The following is a 23,719-nucleotide window of genomic DNA, read 5'->3' as shown; positions in this document are numbered from 1 at the left end:
ATGTTTTCTGGGCTGGAATGTTTCAGGTATGAAGAGAGACAAGATACGCTGGGACTGTTTTCCTTAGAGCAGAAAAACTTGAGCAAGATTCTTACTGAAGTTTACAAAACTAGGAGGGGCATAGACAGGGTAGACAGGAAGAAACCTTAGTAGAAGGATTATTAACCATGGCTCAGAAATTGATATGGGAGAAATGGGTTTGAATTCATGGGACATTGACATCAATGCAAGGGAAGGAGGGAGCTGTTCTAATGGGACAGGCTTCAACTAAATCACACTGGGACCAGAGTCCTTGTGAATCACATAAGTAGGACTGTGGATAGGACTTCAAACTAAACAATGGGGAGGTGGGTTCAATTGCATGCAAAATTATGAAAAACTTTAAAGTGGTGGAGAACTCAACAGAGGTTAAAGTTTCCAAATCAGGTTTCCAGGACAGAGAGTATGGAAAAGTTAAGGAATCTAACCTCCGATACAGCACATATGATGGGAAGTGGGGCAGTCCATGCAGGACTGAAGGTGTTGTGCATAAATGTATACAGCATACGAAACAAAGTAAATGAGCTTTTAGCGCACATTGAAATTGGCAGGTATGATATTGTGGGTATCTGAGACGTGGCTGTAAGGGGATCAGGGGTAGGAATTAAGTATTCAAGGATACACGGCCTTTAAAAAGGATGGGCAGAGGAGGCGGCTTTGTCCTGTTAGCAAGAAATGAAATTGAATCAATAGCAAGAAGTGATATAGAGTCAGATGGCAGGGAATCTGAGTGGATAGCGTTGAGGAATTGCAAAGGAGAAAATACCTTGATAAAGTTGTGTTAAGGCCTCCTAGCATCATGAAATAGAAAATGCATGTGAGGGGGACTTCAATATACAAGTGGACTGGGAAAAACAGGTTGATAGTAGATCTAAACAAAACGAATTTGTGGAATGTCTGAGAGATGAATTTTTGGAGCAGCTTTGGTAGAACCCACTAGGGAACAGGCATTTCTGGATTTGGTAATATGTAATGAGGCAGACTTGATTAGGGAGCCAAAAGTGAAGGAATCCTTTGAGGCAGTGACCATAATCTGAAAGAGAAGTAGTAATTGGAACAAAGAAATGGTGGAGGAACTGATTAGATACTTTGCATCAGTTTTCACAGTGGAAAATGCCAGCACTGTACCAGAACTTCAGGAGAGACCGGGGTAGCGGTGAGTGTAGTGGTCATCACAAAGAGAAGGTTCTGGGAAGTTGAAAGATCTGAAGGCGGATAATGCACCCAGACCAGATGAGCTGCACCTAAGAGTTCTGAAGGAAATTGTAGAAGGCATTAGCAGTCATTTTTCAGGAATCACTGGAGTCGGGGGTGGGGGCTGTGTGTCTTTGAGAACTAGAAAGTGGTTAATTTAACATCCCTGTTTAAGAAGAAAGAGAGGCAGGAGACCGGAAACTATTAAGCTGGTTAGTCTGACCTCGGGAAAGATTTTAGTGTCTGTTATTAACAATGAGATTGTGGAGTACTTGTGAGTGCATGGTAAATTAGGGGAGAATCAACATAACTTTGTCAAGGGGAAGTCATGCCTGACAAATCATGAGGAGGTGAGGGCAAGTTAGACAATGGAGCGCCAGTGGACATGATCTATTTGGATTTCCAGAAGACTTTTGACAAAGGTGCTGCACAGGAAGCTGCTAAATAAGATAAATTTCCATGGTGTTAGAGGCAATGTACTGGTATGGATAGAGGATTGACTGGGTGACTAGTGGAGTTCCACAGGGGTCAGGGTTGGGACCACTACTATTCATGTTATACCTGAATGATCTGGATGAAGGAACGGTGGGCATTGTTGCAATGTTTGTAATTTACACAAAAATAGGTGGAGGGACAATAAGTGGGGTGGCTACAAAAGGACTTGAACATACCAGGCAATGGGCAAAGAAGTGACAGATGGAATATAGTGTGGGAAAGTATGAAATTGTGTTTTGGTAGGAAACATAGAGGCATAGACTATTTTATAAATGCGGAAAGGCTTTGAAAATTTGAAGCACAAAGGGACTCCCAAGTCTTAGTTCATGATTCTGTTCAGGGTAACATGCGATTCATTTGGCAGTTAGGAAGGCAAATGCAATATTAGGATTCATTTCATTGGGTTAGAATACAAGAGCAGAGATGTACTGCCGAGGCTGTATTAGGTTCTGGTCAGACTGCATTTGGAATATTGTGAGCAGTTTGTGCCTCTTGTCTAAGGAAAGATGTGCTGGCCTTGGGGGAGTGGGAATTGCAGGGGTCCAGAGGCCTGGATAAAGTGGATGTGCAGAAGACATTTCCACTAGAAGGGACTAGGACTCAAGGTCACAGCCTCAGAGTGAAGGAGTGACCCTTGAGAACTGAGCTGAGGAGGGATTTCTTCAGCCAGAAGGTGGTGAATCTGTGAAACTCTTTGCCACAGAGGTGGTGGAGGTCATTGCATGTATTTCAAGAAGAGATACATTGGTTCTTGATTGGTAAGGGGATCAAGGAATAGAGGGAGAAGGCAGGAGAATGGGATTGAGAAGCATGATCAAATGGCAGAGCAGACTCAATGGACCGAATGGTCTGACTCTGCTCCTATGTCTTATTGTCTTATCGTATGTTTTCACCTAATTTCCCAAACTAGCTTAGCTCACTTTTCCCACTTACCCTTAAAGTTTGCTTTAATAGAGAAAGATTCAGATTTAACTAAATGACTCTCATACTCTACGATAATGTCATCATCATTCTTTTCATAGGTTCTTTACCAGAAAATTATTAGCAACCCTGTTTCATTACACAATTTTCAAATAAGAGTCTGTTTCCGAGACAGCTTCTCCACATACTGGCTTAAAGAATCTTGAATGCATTCCATGAACTTGTCCTCAGTCTTTTTACTATATGAAGATTAAAGTATATTTTATTATTATATTATCTTTGTGACATGTATCTCAAATTTCTTGATTTACACTCTATCTGACCTTTTAACTACTAAAACTGGCCTATAAGTAATAACTATCTATTTTCTCTATAACTCCTTCCAAACCTATTGTACATCTTGATTTTTAAGTTAAATTTTTTTAATGAGGTCTACCAATCCTTTTCCTTTTTCCCTTGCTTTTGTAAAGGAGTATCCTGGAATATTTAAATTTCAATCTTTGTTACTTCAAAATCACATTTCCATAAAGACTTTTTCATCAACCCTTTTAATTCTATCTCTGCTACTAATTCAGCTATTTATTTGCGATTACATGACACAATTTCATATTGTGTTTTCGTCTTAACTTTTCGTTTCCTGCAATGTCACTTCAGCAACCCCTAATGTCCAATTATCTCTGTCTGCCCCTTTATGATTCATTCTGCTTATTTGTTACTCAAATTGCAATTCTGCTTTAGGGTCTTGCTTATTTGTTACTCAAATTGCAATTCTGCTTTAGGGTCTTGATGTTATTTGGTTTGATTTGATTTGATTTATTGTGGTCATGTGTACTTAAGTACAGTGAAAAGTTTTGTTTGCAGGCAATACAGGCAGATCATCCTTATGGACATGCCGAATTTCCTAAACTGCCTGAAGAAGAAGAGACATTGTTATGCCTTCTTGACTGTCACATCTACATGGGAAGTTCAGGACAGGTTGTTGGTTAATGTCATTCCGAGGAACTTGATGCTCTCAACCTCGACTCCATTGATGTAGATGGGGCCATGTTCTCCTCTTTTTTCTTTCTGAAGTCAATGATCAGTTCTTTTTCTGACAATGAAAGGTTGTTATTATGGTGCACCAAGTCCTTTATCTCCTTTCTGTATTGTGACTCATTGTTATTTGATATCTGTCCTACCATGGTGGTGTTTTCAGTGAACTTGTATGTCACTCAGAATTTGGCTACACGGTCGTGGGTGTACAGGAAGTAAAGCAGGGGGTTGGAAACATGTTTTGGGGTCTCCAGTGTTGAGGGTTATCATGGAGGATGTGCAGTGGTCTCTCTTCATTGATTGCAGTCTATGGGTCAGGAAGCTGAGGATCCAGTTCCAGAGGGCGGAGATCTAGGTCTCGAATCTTTGAGATCAGTTTGGAGGGGACTAGCCTCTTGAAGCATTTCATGATTGTGGATGTGCGAATCACTGAGTGGTAGTCATCAAGGTATGTTGCATGCGCTTTCTTTGGTACCGGGATAATGGTGGTCTTCTTGAAGCAGGTAGAGACTTTGGCTTGTATGAGGGAGAGGTTGAAGATGTCAGTAAAAACCTCCACTGACTTCGTCCAGGCCTGTCGCATTCTTTGGGTTGACTCTCTGGAAGATCGATCTCTTTTTTTTTCTGAATTCACCCTTTGTTATAATTTCCTCCTGTTCACCAAGTTGTCCATTTTCCTAAACACCGTTTGAGTGGAATACATTAAAACAGAGCAGCTCTTGCTTTCTGGAGAATGCTGGTACTAAGTCATAAATCAAAACCCTGGTCTATCTCAATCCTTTTAAGTCATATTTGTCATCTTCTAACCTTTTTGTCCCTATGACAATTTGCACAATGTTCAGGAACAAGCCAGGGATTATTAGCTGTGAGGTTCTGCATTTTAATTTGGACTCCAGCACTACCAGAAGAATTTTCTTCATGTTGTCGGTTTTGGTGGTCCCTGGGTGGACCACAAATATGAAATCCTCTGCCTCTAACTTTCAAATTCTTAGCCAGCTTCACAAAGGCATCCATATCCCTTGGGAAGATCGTACAACCTTTGGAACTCATGGCTGCAGTATCAAAGAACAGCATCTCGCCCTGGTTATTAATACCACCTACCAGTCCATATGTGAAGGTACAAAACTGTTCATTTGCAGTTTTTCTCAAGCCCTTGATTGCATTGCTTCCCAAAGCTATTCCCAATGTGACCCCATTTTGATGCCTCCATAATTGTTGCAGATCATGTTTGTGAGCTTTGAGAACTGGTAGCGTGCTCTCCATCCAAGTGAAAATGGTATGTTAACTCTAAGTAAAGGTACATGCTTTTTCACCTCAGTTTCCAAGTCCACATCAATATAAAAATATTCTATCCTAATTCTAAAATAACTAAAACTTCCTCCAGTACCACATTGAGAAAATCAAAGTTTCAAGTTAAATGTTCACCCCAAGGCTTTTTGGCTGGCTGACTGACTGACTGTTGGAGTAGACCTATCATTGGTAGCCCAAAATAATGGCCTATTCCCAAAAATGATGCATTCGATTTTGAGGTGAACTAGGGTCTTGTTTGCAGGAGGGTCATTGGGGCTGCAGGCAGCAACTATCACCCCTGGTCACCTCTCTGGCTCTGCCTGTTTCATTATCAAGCATGTCTACTGACTTCTAATTCAAATTGTGCTGTGTATTGTGTAGAACCCTGATTTGCATGTTTTGTTGGATTCCACTTCCAAATATCCTCTCTAAATCCAAAACATCTGAAAAGTATACTTGATATTAGTTCCTTATATGCAGCTGCATGTGGGAGATTGACTACAGTATTAAACAAACTTTTCCAAAATGGCATCAACATCTCATTGAAAATATTATCAGAGGTACCTGTTACGTCTACTGAATATATACCTATATGCATTATTTAGTTTCGAATAGATGGAAGATTAGTTGAGAACAAAATCATATAGCTCAGATTTTGAAGTTATGCTTTGGTACTTTCACACCAGATTACTGTGCCACAGAAGGAGATAATTGTTGGCCTAACCTTTGCTAATTTCTTGCCATGCACCACATGAGGCAGTGATAAAGCCAAAAAGGAGAGTTGTTGAGATGACGTCCAGCAAGTTCTCGCAGCTTTTTGTAGTAATCTATAATGATCTGTCCACATTCCCTGATTAGGGATAATTTATTTTGACAAATTACATAATCTTAACTATTTTTAATATTTAAAACCTATAATCCAATGAATTGTTGGTTTAACTTCCATATTTCTCATTGCCTCTAGTATCCTTAGAAAAAAAACAATGACAAATTGTGAAATAAACAGCACAGTTTGTATTTAGTCTTTCATTTCATGTTGCTGATTTTTACTTTTTTTTTATTTTTGCAGTGAGTACTGCTCCACAGCAGAAACTGGTGAGTAGTTTGTTGGTTTTGCTGTGCAGAGATTGTTCACACTAGTGACAACTCTTCAGAGTTGCCCTTAAACTGTTATCCGTATAGAAATACAAACTCTCAGCAGTTGAAGCATTTGTACACACCAAATTTATTTCCTTTAAAATAGTGTTATTCATGCAAATTCTTGTGGATTGAAATACCCAAACATTTCACTTTGTGATTTACTGGATCTAGTAGTTTGCATTTATTATCTATCCTGTTTAGTTTTGACCTAGTGCTTATGTTCACCTATTTGTCTAATTTCATTAATCCTGTCTCTTCCTCCACTCTTTGCACATTTCTAACTCTTTCACCACCCTGTTTCCTCCATTTGTAGTTTATCAACATTTTTCCTTTCATTAATTTATACATTATAATTACTTCTCTCTCTTGGCTTTTCTTTCTCTTTTTCTGGCTATGCACCAAGTGCTGTCAAACGAGATTAGCATAGTTAGCTATTTGTTATGACTACTGTGGACTCAATAGGCCGAAAGGATTTTTTCTGTGCTGTAGACCTCTATAACACTATACCTTCCTACACATTGTCTTCTTGCACTCTGCCCCTCCCCTGTTCGTCTACACTCCAGCCCCTTCAACCTAATGCATGCTCACATTCGTCTTTCTCTCTCCACCTTTTACTTTCTTTTCTGTCTCATTCTATTACATGCTTTTTTTTTCTCATTCTCTTTCTCTTTATTGTTTCTGCTCTATTTCATATTTGCTTTCATTCTCTCTCATGCTCTCATTCTCTCCCTCATTCACTTGTGTTCTCATTTGCGCATGTCCTCATTCGTGCTCTGGCATTTTTGCTCTCGACTTTCACATTCTGGCTCTTACATTTGTTCTCTCTCAGTCTCTTGCACTCACAATCTCACTTTCTTGGTATATTGCGCTCTCACTCCTGCATTCTCACTCTCTCACACTCTACCTCTCACGTTGTCTCTCTCGGTCTCTCGCTCTCATTTTCTGTCACTCTTTTGCATTCTTTTGCTTCCGCATTCTCGGCATCTCGTTCTCGCACTCTCTTGCTCCCTTGCCCTCGCATTCTTTCTCTCTCAACCTCTCTCTCACTTGCGTTCTCTCTGTCTCTCGCATTCCTTCGGTCTCACTCTTGCGCAGTCTCCCTCACTTTCTTGGTATCACGCATTCTCTGTCGCTCAGTCTGTCTGTCTCTCACATTCTCTTGCTCCTGCATTCTCTTGCTCTCTCACATTCTCACTCTCTTGGTCTGTCAGGCTACCTATCTCACATTTTCTCGCTCTCTTGCTTTCACATTCTTGCTCTCGCATCCTCTCTCCGTCACTCTCTTGCGCTCTCGAGATTGCTTGCATTCTCTCACTCTCCCTCTCGCTCACATTCTCTCGCTCTCTCTGTTACTCGCATGCTCTAGGTCTCGCGCTCTCTCTGTCACTCGCATGCTCCCACTCTCGTGCTGTCTCTGCCACTCGCATTCTCTCACGCTGTGTGTCGCTCACATGCTCTCGCTCTTGCACTCTCTCTGTTGCTCACAGTCTCTCATGCCTTCTCTGTCACTCGTATGCTCTCGCACTCTTTCACTCTCCTCTCGTGCTCTCTCTGCCGCTTGCATTCCCTCAAGCTCCATCTGTTGCGCACATGCTCTTGCGCCTTCTCTGTGGCTTGCATTCTCTCGCGCTGTCTCTGTTGCTCGCGTTCTCTCGCACTCCTTCTGTCGCTCGCGTTCTCTCACGTTCTCTCTGTCGCTTGCATTCTCTCATGTTCTCTCTGTCGCTCGCGTTCTCTCGCGTTCTCTCTGTCGATCGCGTTCTCTCGTGCTCTCTCTGTCGCTCGCAGGCTCCTGCGCTCTCTCGCTCTCTCTGTCGCTCACGTGCTGTCGCACGCACTCTGTCACTTGCATGCTCTCGTTCTAGTGCACTCTCTGTCGCTTGCACGCTCTCGGCTCTCCCTGTCACTCGCACACTCTCGTGCCTTCTCTGTCACCCGCCTTCTCTCGTGCCCTCTCTGTCGCTCACCATCTCTCGCCCTCTCTGTCGCTCATCTTCTCTTGCACTCTCTCTGCTGTTCGCATTCCCTCGTGCTCCGTCTGTCGCTCACATGCTCTCGTGCCTTCTCTGTGGCTCGCATTCTTTCGCGCCTTCTCTGTCGCTCACATGCTCTCGCACTCTCTGTTGCTCTCACGCTGTCTCTTGTCACTCGGATGCTCTCGTGTGCACTTTGTTGACTGCATGCTCTCACACTCTCTCTGTCGCTCATATGCTCTTGCACGCTCTCGGTCACTTGCGTGCTCTGACACGCTCTCTGTTGACTGCATTCTCTCATGCTCTCTCTGTCACTCGCATTCTGTCGTGCTCTCTGTCACTTGCATGCTCTCACTCTCGCACACTGTCGCTTGCATTCTATTGCGCTCTCTCTGTCACCCATATCCTCTCATGCTCTCTCTGTCGCTTGCATACTCTCGTGCGCTCTCTGTCACTCCCATTCCCTCACGTTCTCTCTGTTGACCACATTCTTTCGCGCTCTCTCTGTCGCTCGCGCTCTCTCAATCGCTCGCATTCTCACGCGTTCTTTCTGTCGCTTTCATTCTCACACATTCTCTCTATCGCTCACATTCACTCGCGCTTTCTCTGACGCTCGCACTCTCTCGCATGCTTGCTGTCGCTCTCAGTCTATCGCGGTCTCTCTGTCGCTCTCATGCTCTCTCTGTCGGTTGCATTCCCTCACACGCTTGCTGTCACTCGAAGTCTGTCGCACTCTCTGTCGCTTGCATGCTCTCAAGCTGTTTCTGTGGCTCGCATGCTGTCACGCTCTCTGTCGCTCGCATTCTCTTGCACTCTGCCGCTTGCGTTTCCATGTGCTCCTCTGTCACTCGCATGCTCTCACGCTCTCTCTGTTGCTTGCATTCTCTTGCACTCTCTGTTGCTCGCAGTGTCTTACAATCTCTCTATCGCTTGCATTCACTTGCGGTCTCTGTCGCTCGCATTCCCTCGCACGCTTGCTGTCACTCGAGGTCTATTGCATCCTGTCACTTGCATGCTCTCATGCTCTCTCTTTCACTCGCGCTCTCTCTGTCGCTCGCATTCTCTCACGTTCTCTCTTTCGCTCGCATTCTCACGTGTTCTCTCTGTCACTCGCATTCCCTCGCACGCTTGCTGTTGCTCGAGGTCTGTTGCTCTCTGTCGCTCGCATGCTTTCACGCGCTCTCTGTTGCTTGCATTATCTCGTGCTCTCTGTCGCCCGCACCCTGTCTCGCGCTTTCTGTCACTCACGTTCCCTTGTGCTCGGTTGCTCGCATTCTCTCACGCTGTCTCTCTCGCTCGCTTGCTCTCACACTCTTTCTGTCGCTCGCATGCTGTCGCGCTCTCACTGTCGCTCGCATACTCTCACGCTCTCTCTGTCACTCACATTCTCTTGCTCTCTGTTGCTCGCATTCTCTCATGCTGTCTCTGTCATTCGCATGCGCTCGCTCTCTGTCACTCGCATTCTTGCACATTTTCTCTGTCACTCGCATTCTTTTGTACTCTGTCGCTCGCATTATCTTGCGCTATATCTGTCACTTGCATTCTCTCGCGCTCTCTCTGTTGCTTGCATTCTCTCATGCTCTCTCTGTCACTCGCAGTCTCTTGCGCTCTCTGTATAGCTCACATTGTTTTGCGCACTCTGGTGCTCGCATTCTCTCGTGGTCTCTCTGTTTGCCGCATGCTCTCGCCCTCTCCCTGTCGCCTGCAGTCTCTGCATGCTCTCTGTCGCTCGCGCTCTCTCTGTCGCTCGCGCTCTCTCTGTCGCTCGCGCTCTCTCTGTCGCTCGCGCTCTGTCGCTCGCATTCTCTCGCGCTCTCTCTGTCGCTCGCATTCTCTCGCGCTCTCTCTGTCGCTCGCATTCTCTCGCGCGCTCTCTGTCGCTCGCATTCTCTCGCGCGCTCTCTGTCGCTCGCATTTTCTCGTGCCCTCTCTGTTGCCCGCATGCTCTCGCCCTCTCCCTGTCGCCTACAGTCTCTGTGCTCTCTGTCACTTGCATTCTCTCGCGTTCTGTGTCACTCGCATTTCCACGTGCTCCCTCCATCGCTCGCATTCTCTCGTGCTTACGATCTCTCTGTCACTCGCATTCCCTCACGTGCTCTCTGTCGCCCACAGTCTCTCACGCTGTCTGTTGCTAACAGTGTCTCTGTCACTTGCATTTTCTCGCGCTCTGTGTCGCTGGCATGCCCTTGCTCTCTGTCACTCGAGTCGCTCGCCCTCTCCCTGTCGCTCGTGCTCTTTCTGTCACTCGCATTATCTCGCCCTCTCCCTGTCGCCCGCAGTCTCTCGAGCTGTCTCTGTCGCTCGCACTCTTTCGTGCTGTTTCTGTTGCTCGAATACCTTCACGTGATCTCTGTCGCTCACATGCTCTCGCCTTCTCCCTGTTGCCCACGGTCTCTCTCACTTTCTCTGTCGCTCGCATTCTCACACGATCTCTGTGTCGTTTGTATTCCCTCGCGCTCTGTCGGTTGCTCGCAGTCTGTTGCGCTGTCTCTGTCACTCACATCCTCTCGCGCTCTCTTGCTCCCATGCTCTCGCGATCTCTGTCGCCCACAATATCTTGTACTCTCTTGCTCGCATGCTCCCGCGCACTCTCTGTCACTCTATACCTTCTTTGTCGCTCGCATGCTCTTGCACCTTCTCTGTCGCTTCCATGCTCTCGCGATCTCTGTCGCTTGCATGCTCTGGCGCCTCCTTTGTCACTCTGTGCCTTCTCTGTTGCTCGCATGTTCTCCCGCTCGCATGCTCCTGCACACCCTCTGCGCCCTCTCGGTCGCTCGCATGCTCTCGCGCTCTCTCTGTCGCTCGCCTTTTCACGCGTTTTCTCTGTCGCTCGCCTCCTCGCGCGCTCTCCTCCGCTCGCCCCCTCACGCGCGCTCTCCGCCGCTCGCCCCCTCACGCGCGCTCTCTGCCGCTCACAGTCTCTCGCACTCTGTCGTTCGCATTCTCTCACGCTTTCTCTGTCACTCACATTCTTTCGTGCTTTGTCGCTCGCGTTATCTTGTGCTCTCTGTCGCTTGCATTCTCTCGTGCACTCTCTGTCGCTCGCAGTCTCTCGTGCGCTCTCTGTATAGCTCGCATTCTTTTGCGCACTCTGTCGCTCACATTCTCTCGTGCTCTTTCTGTCGCCCGCATGCTCTCGTGCTCTCTCCCTGTCACGCGCATTCTCTCGCGCTCTCTCTCGCTTGCATTCTCTCGCGCTCTCTCTGTCGCTCGCATTCTCTCGCGTTCTCTGTTGCTCGCATTCTCTCGCGCTCGCATTCTCTCGCGCTCTCTCTGTCGCTCGCATTCTCTCGCGCTCTCTCTGTCGCTCGCATTCTCTCGCTTGCGTTCTCTCGCGCTCTCTCTCGCTTGCGTTCTCTCGCGCTCTCTCTCGCTCGCGTTCTCTCGCGCTCTCTCGCTCGCGTTCTCTCGCGCTCTCTCTCGCTCGCGTTCTCTCGCGCTCTCTCTCGCTCGCGTTCTCTCGCGCTCTCCCTGTCACCCGCGTTCTCTCGCGCTCTGCCTGTCACCCGCATTCTCTCACACGCTCTCTGTTGCTTGCATGCACTTGTGTTCCCTCTCTTGTAATCTCTCACTCTGGTACTCTTTCCGTGGCTCACTTTTTCCTGCGCTGCCTTGCTTGCTGTTGCATTCTTTTGCTCTTGCATTCTCTCTCTCGCTTTTGCATTCTCCAACTCTTTCGCTCATTCATTTTGTAGGAAAAATTGCAATTCTGTCCTCCTTTCTCTCACTTGACTCCATTATGCATGCATCATACATAGGTGTCTGCACAAATACAAATATATTTTTCTGGCATTTGTATATGTGTCCTGCTTCTCTCTCCTTACAATTCAGCACACACCATGTATTGATTTCAAATATTGGCTAGCAGTATATGCTCAAGTCTGTCATGAAGCTTGGAGCTAAATCAATTGGACTCCAAGGTGATGGTACTATCTACTAAGGAAATCTAGAACCAGGGTGACTGTATGTGCTTGTAATTTCTCTGGAACACCCGCTGTCAGGGATCTAGAAAGAGGACCAGCAATAGAAGGGACAATAATCGAGTTGAGGAAAGCATTATTACAAAATAAGTCTAGGAGCTGATTGAAATGATACTGTGTTCATCTTTGCATACATCCAGGCAGTAGGTTTGTTCGGCTTCTAGATCGACATTTAGTGTTTCTGCATATTGGGAATCTTGAAGCCCATAGGCTTGACATGTGATTGTTGGTTCCCAAGAGTGAAAATATGGCAAAACCGCCAGTTTAAATATTGCATTATAATGAAATGGAATCGGAGCTAAGAATAACTTACTAATATGCAGTGAAAATGCCGAGAATACACAGGAGAATGACTCAGCGAAAACCTTCACGTTGAGTGGTGACCGATTTGTTTAATATGCTGTTAATTTGATAATTCCTTACTGAGTCACGCAGAGTCCAGATCAGGAAGTATAAGTAGGTTGAAATTTTTAACAATAAATGAAATAATGATTGGGAAACACACTTTATTTGAAATTAATGGGGAGGGTAGGGACAAAAAAGGGGACCAAATAAGTTTTAAAGAGAATAAGACTCTTTACCTATGAAATTATTTTATTGCTGCAAAAAAACACATTTTGTCAAAGCTTTCAGATTGCACACACCAGGACATTTTGCAAGCATACCAATTCAAAGGGAAAGCCAACATTTATATTTCGTCAGAGGAGAGTGCTGATTGACTCAGCAACTCATGCGGGTGAGTTCCGTTTCAATAACACCATGTTACCCAACTAGCTGGTGTTGTCATAAGAGAGAGAGGGCCCCCACTAGACCCAGTGCTAGCAATTATTTTCATAGGATTCCGTGAGAAATGTGCCTTCAATAGAATGATATCTAATCTCCCTGACACTTGCATATTTCCATTGAGTAGATAATGTTGTTGCAATATTTGAATCCATAGCTGCATGTGAAAATTTCATTGTGTGTTTTAATGGGCTCCATCTTGTACTTTTAAGTATTAAAGTGGAGCAAACAAATGAGCTTCCTTGTCTCGATTTCGTAGTTGAGAATTTGGCCAGGAATTACTCTACCACTAGGCAAAAGTGAGGACTGCAGATGCTGGAGATTTGAGTCAAGAATGTGGTGCTGGAAAAGCATACCAGGTCAGGCAGCATCTGAGGAGCAGGAGAATCGACGTTTTAGACAAAAACCCTTCATCAGGAATAAGGCTTTTGATCAAAACGTTGATTCTCCTGCTCCTCAGATGTTGCCTGACCTGCTGTGCTTCTCTAGCACCACACTGTCGACTCTCATTTCTCTACTAATGTCTGCTGTAAACCTGCTTTCATTGGTCATATCGTATGTTATAGGATTCCTGCATTGTAAGAATGACTTTATTGGCAATTTTTTTTAATGGTCCCTTAGCAATATGTTTACCGTATAGCCCTGATGCTGAAACAGAATGCATCAAAGCCATCCTGCATGAGTGCCTACCTTGATGAAATAATTTCTCTCTGTATACCATGCAGTCATGAAAGGTCTGAAGTCAGTTACTCTTGGTCCTGAAAATGTGCTCTGTCTTTGTTAGACTAACCTTGAAAGATAAAGTATCTCAACTTTGGTCAACAGTTGAAACTGGCCCTTTTATGCCACTACAATGCAATAGCTATGAGTGGTGTTCACCACTAATGGGATGCTGCTGACAAGACATTAAAGGCTTTCTGCGTATCACACAAATGAGTAATGTGATGTAAGAATTTCAATGCTTATGTGATGCCAGTTTACATAGAATCCCTATAGTGTGGAAATAGGCTATTTAGCCCAACAAGTCCACACTGATCCTCCAAAGAGTATCCCACCCAGACCAATTCCCCTACCCTATAACTCTACATTTCCCCTGACTAATGCACCTAACCTACACATCCCTGAACACTGCAGACAATTTAGCATGGCCAGTTCACCTAACTTGCACATCTTTGGACTGCGGGAGGACACCAGAGTACCTGGAGGAAACCCACACAGAACGGGGACAATGTGCAAACTCCACACAGGCAGTCGTCTGAGGTTGGAATCGAACCCGGGTCCCTGGTGCTGTGAGGCAGCAGTGCTAACTACTGAGCCACCATGCTGCCCATACGTAGGCCCATACATCATAAAGACTGGTGGATTGTATCAAACAGCATATTTGCTGTTTATAATGAACAAGATACTAACTGTATTCAACCTATTTGTGCTGGCAAAGATTGCAACACAGTGTCTGACATTAGGTACGATTCTGCAATTGGTTAGCATTTTCAGAATAATCCTGAATGTATGAAGAATGTCGCTGACAGATAATTTAGGACTGTCAATTGGGCTTGCACTGTGGTACATTGTGTGTACTGGAAGCTATACACATAAATACACAGGGTCCTGTTCTTGGCAGAGAGGGGAAGAAAAAGCATGTACACACCTTTCAACTCAACAAAATAAGTGACAGTTTGGTTCATTTCTCAGGGCAATTCGTTGATCAGTTAGAATCAATCTGACTAGTTTTAAATTTATACAAGCATGGCTCTTAACTATCAATCAGTATTAATGGACTTATTCTCCATGGCAATGCTTGCATCTGTCATGGAGTATGTAGTGGTTTTCCTCTTGAACTGGTATTCTTGAGAAATATTCTGATGAGTGCAGGACAAAAAACTTTGACAAAACATCTTTTTCGGCAGTATTCAAGTTCTGTACTACCAAATGATTATTTTGTATGGGCCAACAAGGTTGCTCGACAGTAATTATCAGTTATCACACAGTGTAAAAATGCACTCGCTCCTGAATGCACTAACTTATTCAGCCCTCTTTCATGGGGAATTAATACAAGAATGGTCGTTTCATGTTATTGCAACTATTTCAATGCAAAATTCATCTTCAAATACTAAATGGTACGCACTTTGTAGAACCTCTGCTAGAAATGTCTGGATCTCTGCACTTAACTGTGTGTGCATATTCCAGAGGCCCGGTTTTATATCTGAGTAATATAGATTACAGATGAGTTAAAGTTGTGCCTCAAAGGTTTTCTTTTTATTTATCTCTCAATAGAAGTGACCATTGATTATCTTACTGTTATTTATTTGAGCAAAATCTGAGTCAGTGTGTTCTGATATAAAATATAAAGTGGGTCCAGAATTATTGCAAAGCAATGATGAGTTTAATTGCATTGTAATATTTTTGCATTTTAAGCATTTCTTTTCCTTTTGTCAGAGAGTCATTATCATAGAATTATATAGCATGAAAGCAGACCCTTCAGTCCAACTCATCCACGCTGACCAAATTTTCCAAACTCAACTAGTCCCACTTGCCTGCATTTGGCGCATATCCCTCTAAACCTTTACTATTCATGTACTTGTCCAAATGTCTTTTAAATGTTGGAACTGTACCTGTATCTATCACTTCCTCTGGCATTTCATTTCATGTACAAATCACCCTCTATGTGAAATAATTGCCTCCCAGGTCCCTTTTAAGTCTTTCTCCTCTCATCTTAAAAAATATGTCCCCTGGTTTTGAACTTGCCTACCCTCAGGAAAAGACTTTTGCTATTCACCTCACCTATAGAACATAGAACATTACAGCGCAATACAGGCCCTTTTGTCCTCAATGTTGCACCGACCTGTGAAAGCAATCTGAAGCCCATCGAACGTACACTATTCCATTATCATCCTATGTTTATCCAGTGACCATTTAAATGCCCATAATGATGGTGAGTCCACTACTATGCCCCTTATGATTTTATAAACCTCTATAACGTCACTTTTCAGCCTCTTACGCTCCAGTGAAAATGTCCCAGCCTATTCACCGTCTCCCTGTAAGTCGAACCCTCCATTCCTGGCAACATCCTTGTTAATAATTTCTGAACCCTCTCCAATTTTTTAATATCCTTCCTATAGCAGGGTGAATAGAACTATACACAGCACACCAAAAGTGTCCTCACTAACAGCTTGTATAACTTCAAGATGACATCCTAACTTCTCTACTTAAATGAAAAACCGAAAGAACTGCAGAATCTGGAATCAGAAATTGCTGGAAAATCTCAGCAGATCTAGCAGCATGTGTGGAGAGAAATCAAATGTTTCAGGTCTCATGGCCCTTCTTTGGAACTGGAGTTCCGAAGAAGGATCACTGGACCCAAAACATTAACACTGAATTCTCTCCACAGAGGCTGCCATATTTGCTGAGATTTTCCAGCATTTTTTGTTTTTGTTCCTGTACTGAATAGTCTCAACAATGAAGGCAAGTGTGCTAAAAGCCATCGTAACTACTTTGTCTACCTGTGACACAACTTTCAAAGAGCTGTGTACTTGAACCCCTTGGTCTCTCTGAACAACACCACCACCCAGGGCTCTATCATATACTTCCTGCCTCTTGTTTGCTTTACCAAAATGCATTACATTTATTCAAATTAAACTCCATCTACCACTCCTCATCCCAATTGATCAAGATTCCTTTGTAATCTTGGATAACCTTCTTCACTGTATTTTTTTCTGTCAGTCAACATTTTTCTTTTCCTTTATTTCTGTCCTTCCATCTGATGTCACCTTAACTCACTCTGTTGCTTTTTCTATCATTCCTCTTGCTTTCTCAATCCTTCGGTTTGGGTTAAGGAGGTACACTGCTGGCTTCATTATTCAGCAGGTCCTGAATACCTCATTGCCATCTATGCATGGTCATTAATTTGTACTTCTATTGCATAAAGACTTTTGGAATAAAAGGGAAGGAGAAAGCCTAATTAAAGGGCATTAATGGTTGTATTTGTTGGAGGTCTGTCCTCTCAGCCCTAGGGTATCTCTGCAGGAGTTACTCAGGAGATGATCTTTGAACTAATCATCTACAATTGCTTTATCAATGGCCTCTGACTATCCTAAGTCAGAAATAAGGATATTTTGAAATGATTACACAGTGTTCAGCTCCATTCACAATTCCACAGAAAATGAAGCAGAGCATCTCCAAATACAGAAGATCTGGACCGTATCCAGTTTTGCTTGACGATTAGCAAGTAACATTCATGTCACCTAAGTGTCAGGCAGTCTCTATCTCCAACAAGAGAGAATCTAACCATTGGCCCTTGACATTCAATGGCATTACCATCACTTGAGTCCCCCACTATCAACATCCTGGGAGCTACCATAGACCAGAAACTGTACCAGTCATATTAATACATGGCTACAAGAACAGGTCAGAATCCTGTAGCAAGAATTTGTCTCCTGTTTTCTTGATACCTGTCCACCATCCACAAGAGACAAGTCAGGAGTGTAATGGAATACATGCCACTTGCCTGGATGTGTGCAGCTCCAACAATACTCAAGAAGATTGACATCGTCCAGGACAAAGCATCTTGTTTGACTGACATCTTATCAACTACTTTCAACATTCACTCCCTTCAGACAACCACCTGATGAAGGAGCAGTGCTCTGAAAGATAGTGCTTCCAAATAAATCCATTGGACTATAACCTGGTACTGTGTGATTTTTAACTTCCTTCACCAATACACAGTAGCAGCAGGTTGTACCATCTACAAAATGCACTGCAGCTATTTGCTAAGGTACCTGAGTCAGTTCTGTCCAAACTAGTGACTGCTGCCACCTAGAAGAATAAAGGCAGCAGATACATAGGAATACCTACAAATTCTTTTTCCAGTCACTTACCATCCTTACTTGGTGATCACTGTCACTGGATCAAGCTTGTGGAACTCCCATACTAACAGCACTGTGGGCACTCACATCCAAAAGACTGCAGCGATTCAAGAAAGTAGCTCACCACCATCTTCTCCAAGACATGTAGGTGTGGATAATAAATTATGATCCAGTCAGTGACACCTACATATCTGAATGATAAAAATTTCGGCCTCTTACAAATTCTGGGCAATATATCTTGAAAGAGATTACTAAAAGGGGAACAGTATCGTTGACAAAAACAAGCAAACTAAAGAAGATGAGAGACAAAAATAGGAAAACATTAGTTTATTCTCTGTTAACATATAATCTGTTTATATGCATGTGTTTCCTGTAGGCCAGTTCAAAGTCATTTATGAGACCTGTTAAATCCCCATTCTGTTCAGAGCATTCCTCATTTCCAAGGCCTGGATCTCAAACTGACTTTATCTAGCCAGTTGTGACTTCCTTAATGTGACTAGGTGGACAGCTCTTAAACAATTGGGTTTTACATAATATATTGGTGCTAAATAGATCAGAATGAACTAATTACCAGCACAGAATGCTTCTGGGCAGTCTATTTTATACAATTAAAATTAGTTTTAATATTGAGAAATCATTGGCAAACTTGCTACTGCATCCACAATCTCGTGTCACATTCATTGTTTAGATTTACTATAAAAATTGCCCTGAAATTTTGAAGAATTCTAGGGATCTTGTTTCAGTCTAAAACAGTTGGAAGAAATTAATTGAAGGTCAGTTATAGCTTTGTGATAGTGGCCTTATATCAGCAACAGAAGGTTGTGGCTAAAGTCCTGCTTCAGAGATTTGAATTATATGAAGGCATTTTGCACTAGTTGATTGCAGACCTTTGTTTGAAATGTTGAACTGAAGCTGCACTTGGTCTCTCAAATGTTTGCAAAAAAAATCCAGTTGCTAGTTGAGGAACAGCAGGGCGTTCACTTCGTGTTCATCAATGTAACAAAATAAACCGTCTGATCATTTCCCACATTGCTGTTTGTGGGATGTTGTGTGCAAATTAGCTTTCATGTTTTCTACCTTTTAGAATAGTGACTACACATTGGCATTGTTTCATTGGTTATGGGATTTCTTGAGATTTAAAAAAAATGCACTGAAAAAATGCATGTTTTTAATTTATTACACATAACCTCTGGTGCCATACATGAGATCAGTAAATCACTAGTGTAATGCTTTTAAACTGATGAATTTACAAGTATTGTTGAAGTCTCTTCACATGAGACCAACAATTAGCGATATCAACTTAAAAGGCAACTGTTACTTAAGTTTATGAGAAATGCTGATAGTAGATAGTGCTATATTCAGATTCTTTCCAATCTGTTGATTGTAGACTTTTTTGGACAATTAACCACACAGTATTTAAAATTCTATGTTTCACAATGAGGAAAAAAGAAGGATATCAGGAAGCAAGTGAGCAGTATCATTTTGCAAATGTGATATTAATTAAGATGAAGCTTTGTTTTTTCTAAAATGTATTATTGGTTACTTGTACCAATTTTAGAGTATTGTGTATTAGTAAATGAGTTTTTAATGTTTTAGGGAGGAAAAATGTCTAAAAACAAAAAGAAGAAGCTGAAAAAGAAGCAGAAGAGGCAGGCGGAGCTGCTGGAAAAACGTATGCAAGAGATAGAAGAGTTGGAGAGAGAGGCAGAGAGGAAGAAGATGGAAGAGATTTTAACAACTGTTACACCAAATGACCAGAAAGGAGAGAAAATAGATGAGCTGAAAGAAACAGAGATAGATCATGTGGTAGATGAGGAACAACCTAATGAATGCAGTAGGTGGTCTGAAAAATAACTTTGCTCCATTAATCATATTTCTTAAGATGGCAACCTTGATTAAGTATGTATGAGCTTTGCAGGAATTGCCAAATTTCTCATGCTTAAATGTCTGTGTTTGGTTCGGAAATTTGTTTTGAGCCCTATGTATTGTAAAAAAAAAGATAGGTTGCTCGATTTTGGATTGATTACCATTTCAAATCCTTAAGGCAAAGAAGGCGGCCTTACAGCTTATCCTATCTGTGTTGTAAAATTTCAACCTATAAAAAGGCTTGTATGATGTTTTATCTTTTTTTTTGATGAGCATTTTCTCTCCAACATCCATCTATTTTCATAATTTACAGATAACATGCAGATTTGCATATCTTATTCTCACTGATCTTTTTATCATTTCTGGCCTAAATTTGCTTAGTCAATGAGGAAAAACCTAATGAATACAGTAAATATTTTGAAAAATGATCGTTCTGTCAATATTATTTCATTTGAATAATTTCCTGTTCTATTAATTTACTAGATGAGGTTGATAATCAGGAAGAAAAGGAAGATACAGAGAAAGAAAATGTGGAAAAAGATGAAGTAGAAAATGTGGTTACCAGGACAGAGCTGAAAAATGATGAATCACCAAAAACAAATGGACATGTTGAAAATGGTCCATTTTTGCCTGATCAACTTTGTGATGAAGAAGAAGAAGAAGAAGAGGAAGATGATGATGATGATGAGTGTCCAAATACAGAAGAGAGTCCTGTTGATGGACTAAATGCTGAAAGTTTAGCCTATAGTAACCCTTATGGACAGTTTAATGGAGAGTTGCAAAACGGACAGGAAAAAAGCCCTGAGGCTGAGTTCTCTGAAATGTCTGAATCTGTGTTTTCTAAGCTTTTAGAATCTGCAGCTTGTGGATCAGATGGTTCAACAGTGATTGAACGAGAAGACAGTAGTCCATCTCAAGACAGGAGCAGAACTGTGTCTGCATCCAGCACTGGAGATGTACCAAAAAGTAAGTATGTAGTTATTTGCTTTTATGTTGATAAAATGCATAAAGACGTTATAGTTACACCACTATATTCTCAATGCTATTTATCACTGCAAAATTTACTTTAGAAGTTAAATTTGACTGAAAAATTTTCAATCTTTTTAAAACAAAAGCATCAGTTTTGTAAAAAAAAGACAATAAACTGTGATGAATGAGTTGATACATTTAGCCTGTTACTAGAAAAGCATTACTTGGCATTTTGAACTTCTACTCAAGCTTACACAATTTAACAATTGTATCAGAGTATCGTTATATATACAAACAATTTAAACTTTGTCATAGGAGCAACTTTGTAGTGTGATGAAAGATATCAAAAACTATTGGTAAATTGCCTGTGGTATTGTCCATAGTCAGTTGATTCTTTTGATAGCCCAGAATTTGCTGGAATCTAACAGTCTGCCCTGTGACTTGGAATTTCTTCCTTCCACTTCAGCTCCCTGTGTTTTTGTGCTGCAGATTGCTGGAGATACAGGTTTGATAATAGGATGCCTGGGACTGTTATGGGCAACAAAAGCAAAAATGTTAATAAGATTTTTTATTTTTTTGAAAAGCAAAAGAAAGAGGAAGGAAATGGGATAAGTTAGAGTCAAATTAATTGCAGAAAGTGAAATGAGGAGTACAGGAAAGAAAGATATTTATTTCCTCCTTTCTGAACCTAAAGGAACAGTTTTTTAAAATAATCTAAAAAAATCCTTAAAAACATTCATTACTTACAGAAGTAAGACTGTACGGTTTCACCTATTTCCTTTCTGGACCTTTAAAGTTGAATGACATTTTAAGAGCATAGGATCTTCTTAAATACATGATCTATCAGATGAAATATGAGCCCTAAATTTCTGTAGTAGGTTTAATTCTTGCAATGCAAATCCATCAGCTTCTTATTACTAATCGGTATGTTGATGGTGTTTGCAATACAAACAGTGGAGGAACAAAACTGCTCTAGAAATTTGGGTTGATTTGCAACTAATGGTGTTATCAAATGTGCAGCAAGTTTGAGGGACCAAGTGGCCTAATTCTCCTAACATGTATGTTTAAAAGTATGGCATATTTGTCCTTGCCACAAATTACTGTTTTCCATGCACTAATAAATTGTGTTGCAACAAAATCAAAAACTGCTGGAGAAAATTGGCAGGTCCGGCAGCATCTGTGGAGAGAAGATGGTTCAATGTTTTGCCGCCAGTAGAACTGCTGAGTTTCTCCAGCAATTTCTGTTTTAGCTTCAGATTTTTGGCATCCGCAGTTCTTGATATTATTCTTGCATTTGCAACAAATTTAATGTTGACTTTCCATAAAATTCTGGACCAATATAAGTTCTATAGCAGTATAGATCAGAAGGAGGCTTCAGAAATTCACTCAAAAGTGTTGCCTGCATGTCAGAACCTGCAAATACTACAATATTATCTACAGCTTAAATAGAGGTTTCTAATTTAGATACTTAGATTGTTCAACATCGAGTTTGTGTTATAATGTGTCATAAAACATTGTCAAAAGTCCCAGCAACTGGAAGCTAAACAAGTGTTCTTGTAGCATTAGACACTTAATAATAGAGATAGTTGCGGGCTTTTTGTGAACCCATTGCAGCATCCAATGAACAAAAAATAGTTCGAAATTGTTGCTCAGCATCTGCATGACTGTGGGAAAGAATGTTTAGTTTATTATTCACATTACTGAAAGTCCTGAACAAAATCATCTTCATAATCAAATAGTATTTTATTAGCTTCGGTAAGTACCAGCTTTTCCCACATCATAAATAGTAGTATTATGCCATCACTTATTTTGCCCACAATGTTGTGCCTATTTAATGTAGTTGTTAATTGTTTCTGTGTTTCATATTTGCACTTATTGACCAAAAAACAGGGTACGTCAATCAGCATTTCCAAACTGATACCTGCTGATAGTGTTGCTCAATCTTATGAGATTAGAAATTCTGCATCAACAATTACACAAGTTTAGGGGCAGTACTTTGGAAATGAGTTGGGGTGAGAAAAGTTTTGAGGAGGAAAAAGAGTGCAGTAATTGGTTGAGGACCAGCATTCTGATGCTTTCATGTTTTAACAGCATGAAAAGAAACAAAATAAGAGAACCCAGCAAAGCACTTGTGGAAGGGGAGAGAAGACAGTATCAGCATTAGGAGAGGGAAGACAACATGATTTTAGGGAGAGGGAGCTGAGTTGGGGACAGTGTTTTTGCTAAGTTTTTAACTGATTTGTTGAAAAATATCATGTCTTAATTTTTCATCAATTGTCGAATACAAATTTACTGAAAATTAATCTGAAAATCCCTTTTGCGATGCAAAATGCAGCAACTTTCAAAGAAGCTGGATGTTGCTTGTTTAGAGAGAGAGTCTGGGGAATAGTGATAGAAAATAGTGAAGTTGTGGATGATTAGAACAGATAATTTGCACTCAAATAAAAGCAAAATACTGCACATGTTTGGCATACTAATGAAAACTGAATTTAGAGAACCTATGTGTTTGCTCTGAAGTTATAGTAATAGTGAGTGTAGTTTGCAGACTCTGCAGCTTCTTGTAGGTGTTTCAAAGAGTGATACCATCTGAAGAAATGCATCTAGTGAATGTATAGGGATTTACCAGAAGGAAATCAGTTGCATCTGTGCCACCTTGAACAGAAAGTGTGAGGGTATTGTTGGAATAAAAGAGATGGTAATAGTTTAAGGAAATAGCAGGAGAACTTAATAAGTATTTTGCATCAGTCTACACAGTGGAAGACATGAGTAATATCCCAACAATTAAAGGGAGTCAGGGGGCTGAGTTGAGTATGGTTGCCATTACAAAAGAGAAAGTGCTAGAAAAGCTAAAAGGTCTTAAAATTGATCAATTTCCTGGCCCTCATGGATTACATCCTAGAGTTCTGAGGGAGGTGGCTGAGGAAATAGCAGAGGCATTGGTTGAGATCTTCCAAAAGTCACTGGAGTCAGGGAAAGACCCGGATGATTGGAAGATCGCTGTTGTAACCCCATGGTTCAAGAAAGAATCAAGACAAAAGATGGAAAATTATAGGCCAATTAGCCTAACCTCGGGTGTTGGTAAAATTCTAGAATCCATCATCAAGGATGAGGTTTCTAAATTCTTGGAAAAGCAGGGTCAGATTAGAACAAATCAACATGGATTTAGTAAGGGGAG

The 23,719-nt window shown here is 41.9% G+C and overlaps 1 protein-coding gene across 5 annotated transcripts in view; it reads left to right on the top strand.

Annotated features, from left to right (window-relative positions):
* Positions 1-23,719, top strand: part of LOC122561755 (SRSF protein kinase 2-like) — a 210,482-nt gene that overhangs the window by 149,387 nt on the left and 37,376 nt on the right. For 4 of the 5 annotated variants that reach the window (XM_043713866.1, XM_043713867.1, XM_043713864.1 and 1 more), the window contains 3 exons: positions 6,041-6,066; positions 19,306-19,543; positions 20,059-20,541. In XM_043713866.1, the coding sequence (XP_043569801.1) occupies positions 6,041-6,066; positions 19,306-19,543; positions 20,059-20,541 (747 nt within the window). The remainder of the gene's footprint in view (positions 1-6,040; positions 6,067-19,305; positions 19,544-20,058; positions 20,542-23,719) is intronic. The other variant, XM_043713868.1, reaches the window with a different exon arrangement.

This window comes from Chiloscyllium plagiosum, chromosome 23 (assembly GCF_004010195.1).
Source record: "Chiloscyllium plagiosum isolate BGI_BamShark_2017 chromosome 23, ASM401019v2, whole genome shotgun sequence".
NCBI lineage: Eukaryota > Metazoa > Chordata > Chondrichthyes > Orectolobiformes > Hemiscylliidae > Chiloscyllium > Chiloscyllium plagiosum.
Note: the sequence above shows the minus strand (reverse complement) of the source record. Positions and strands in the feature narration are given on the sequence as shown.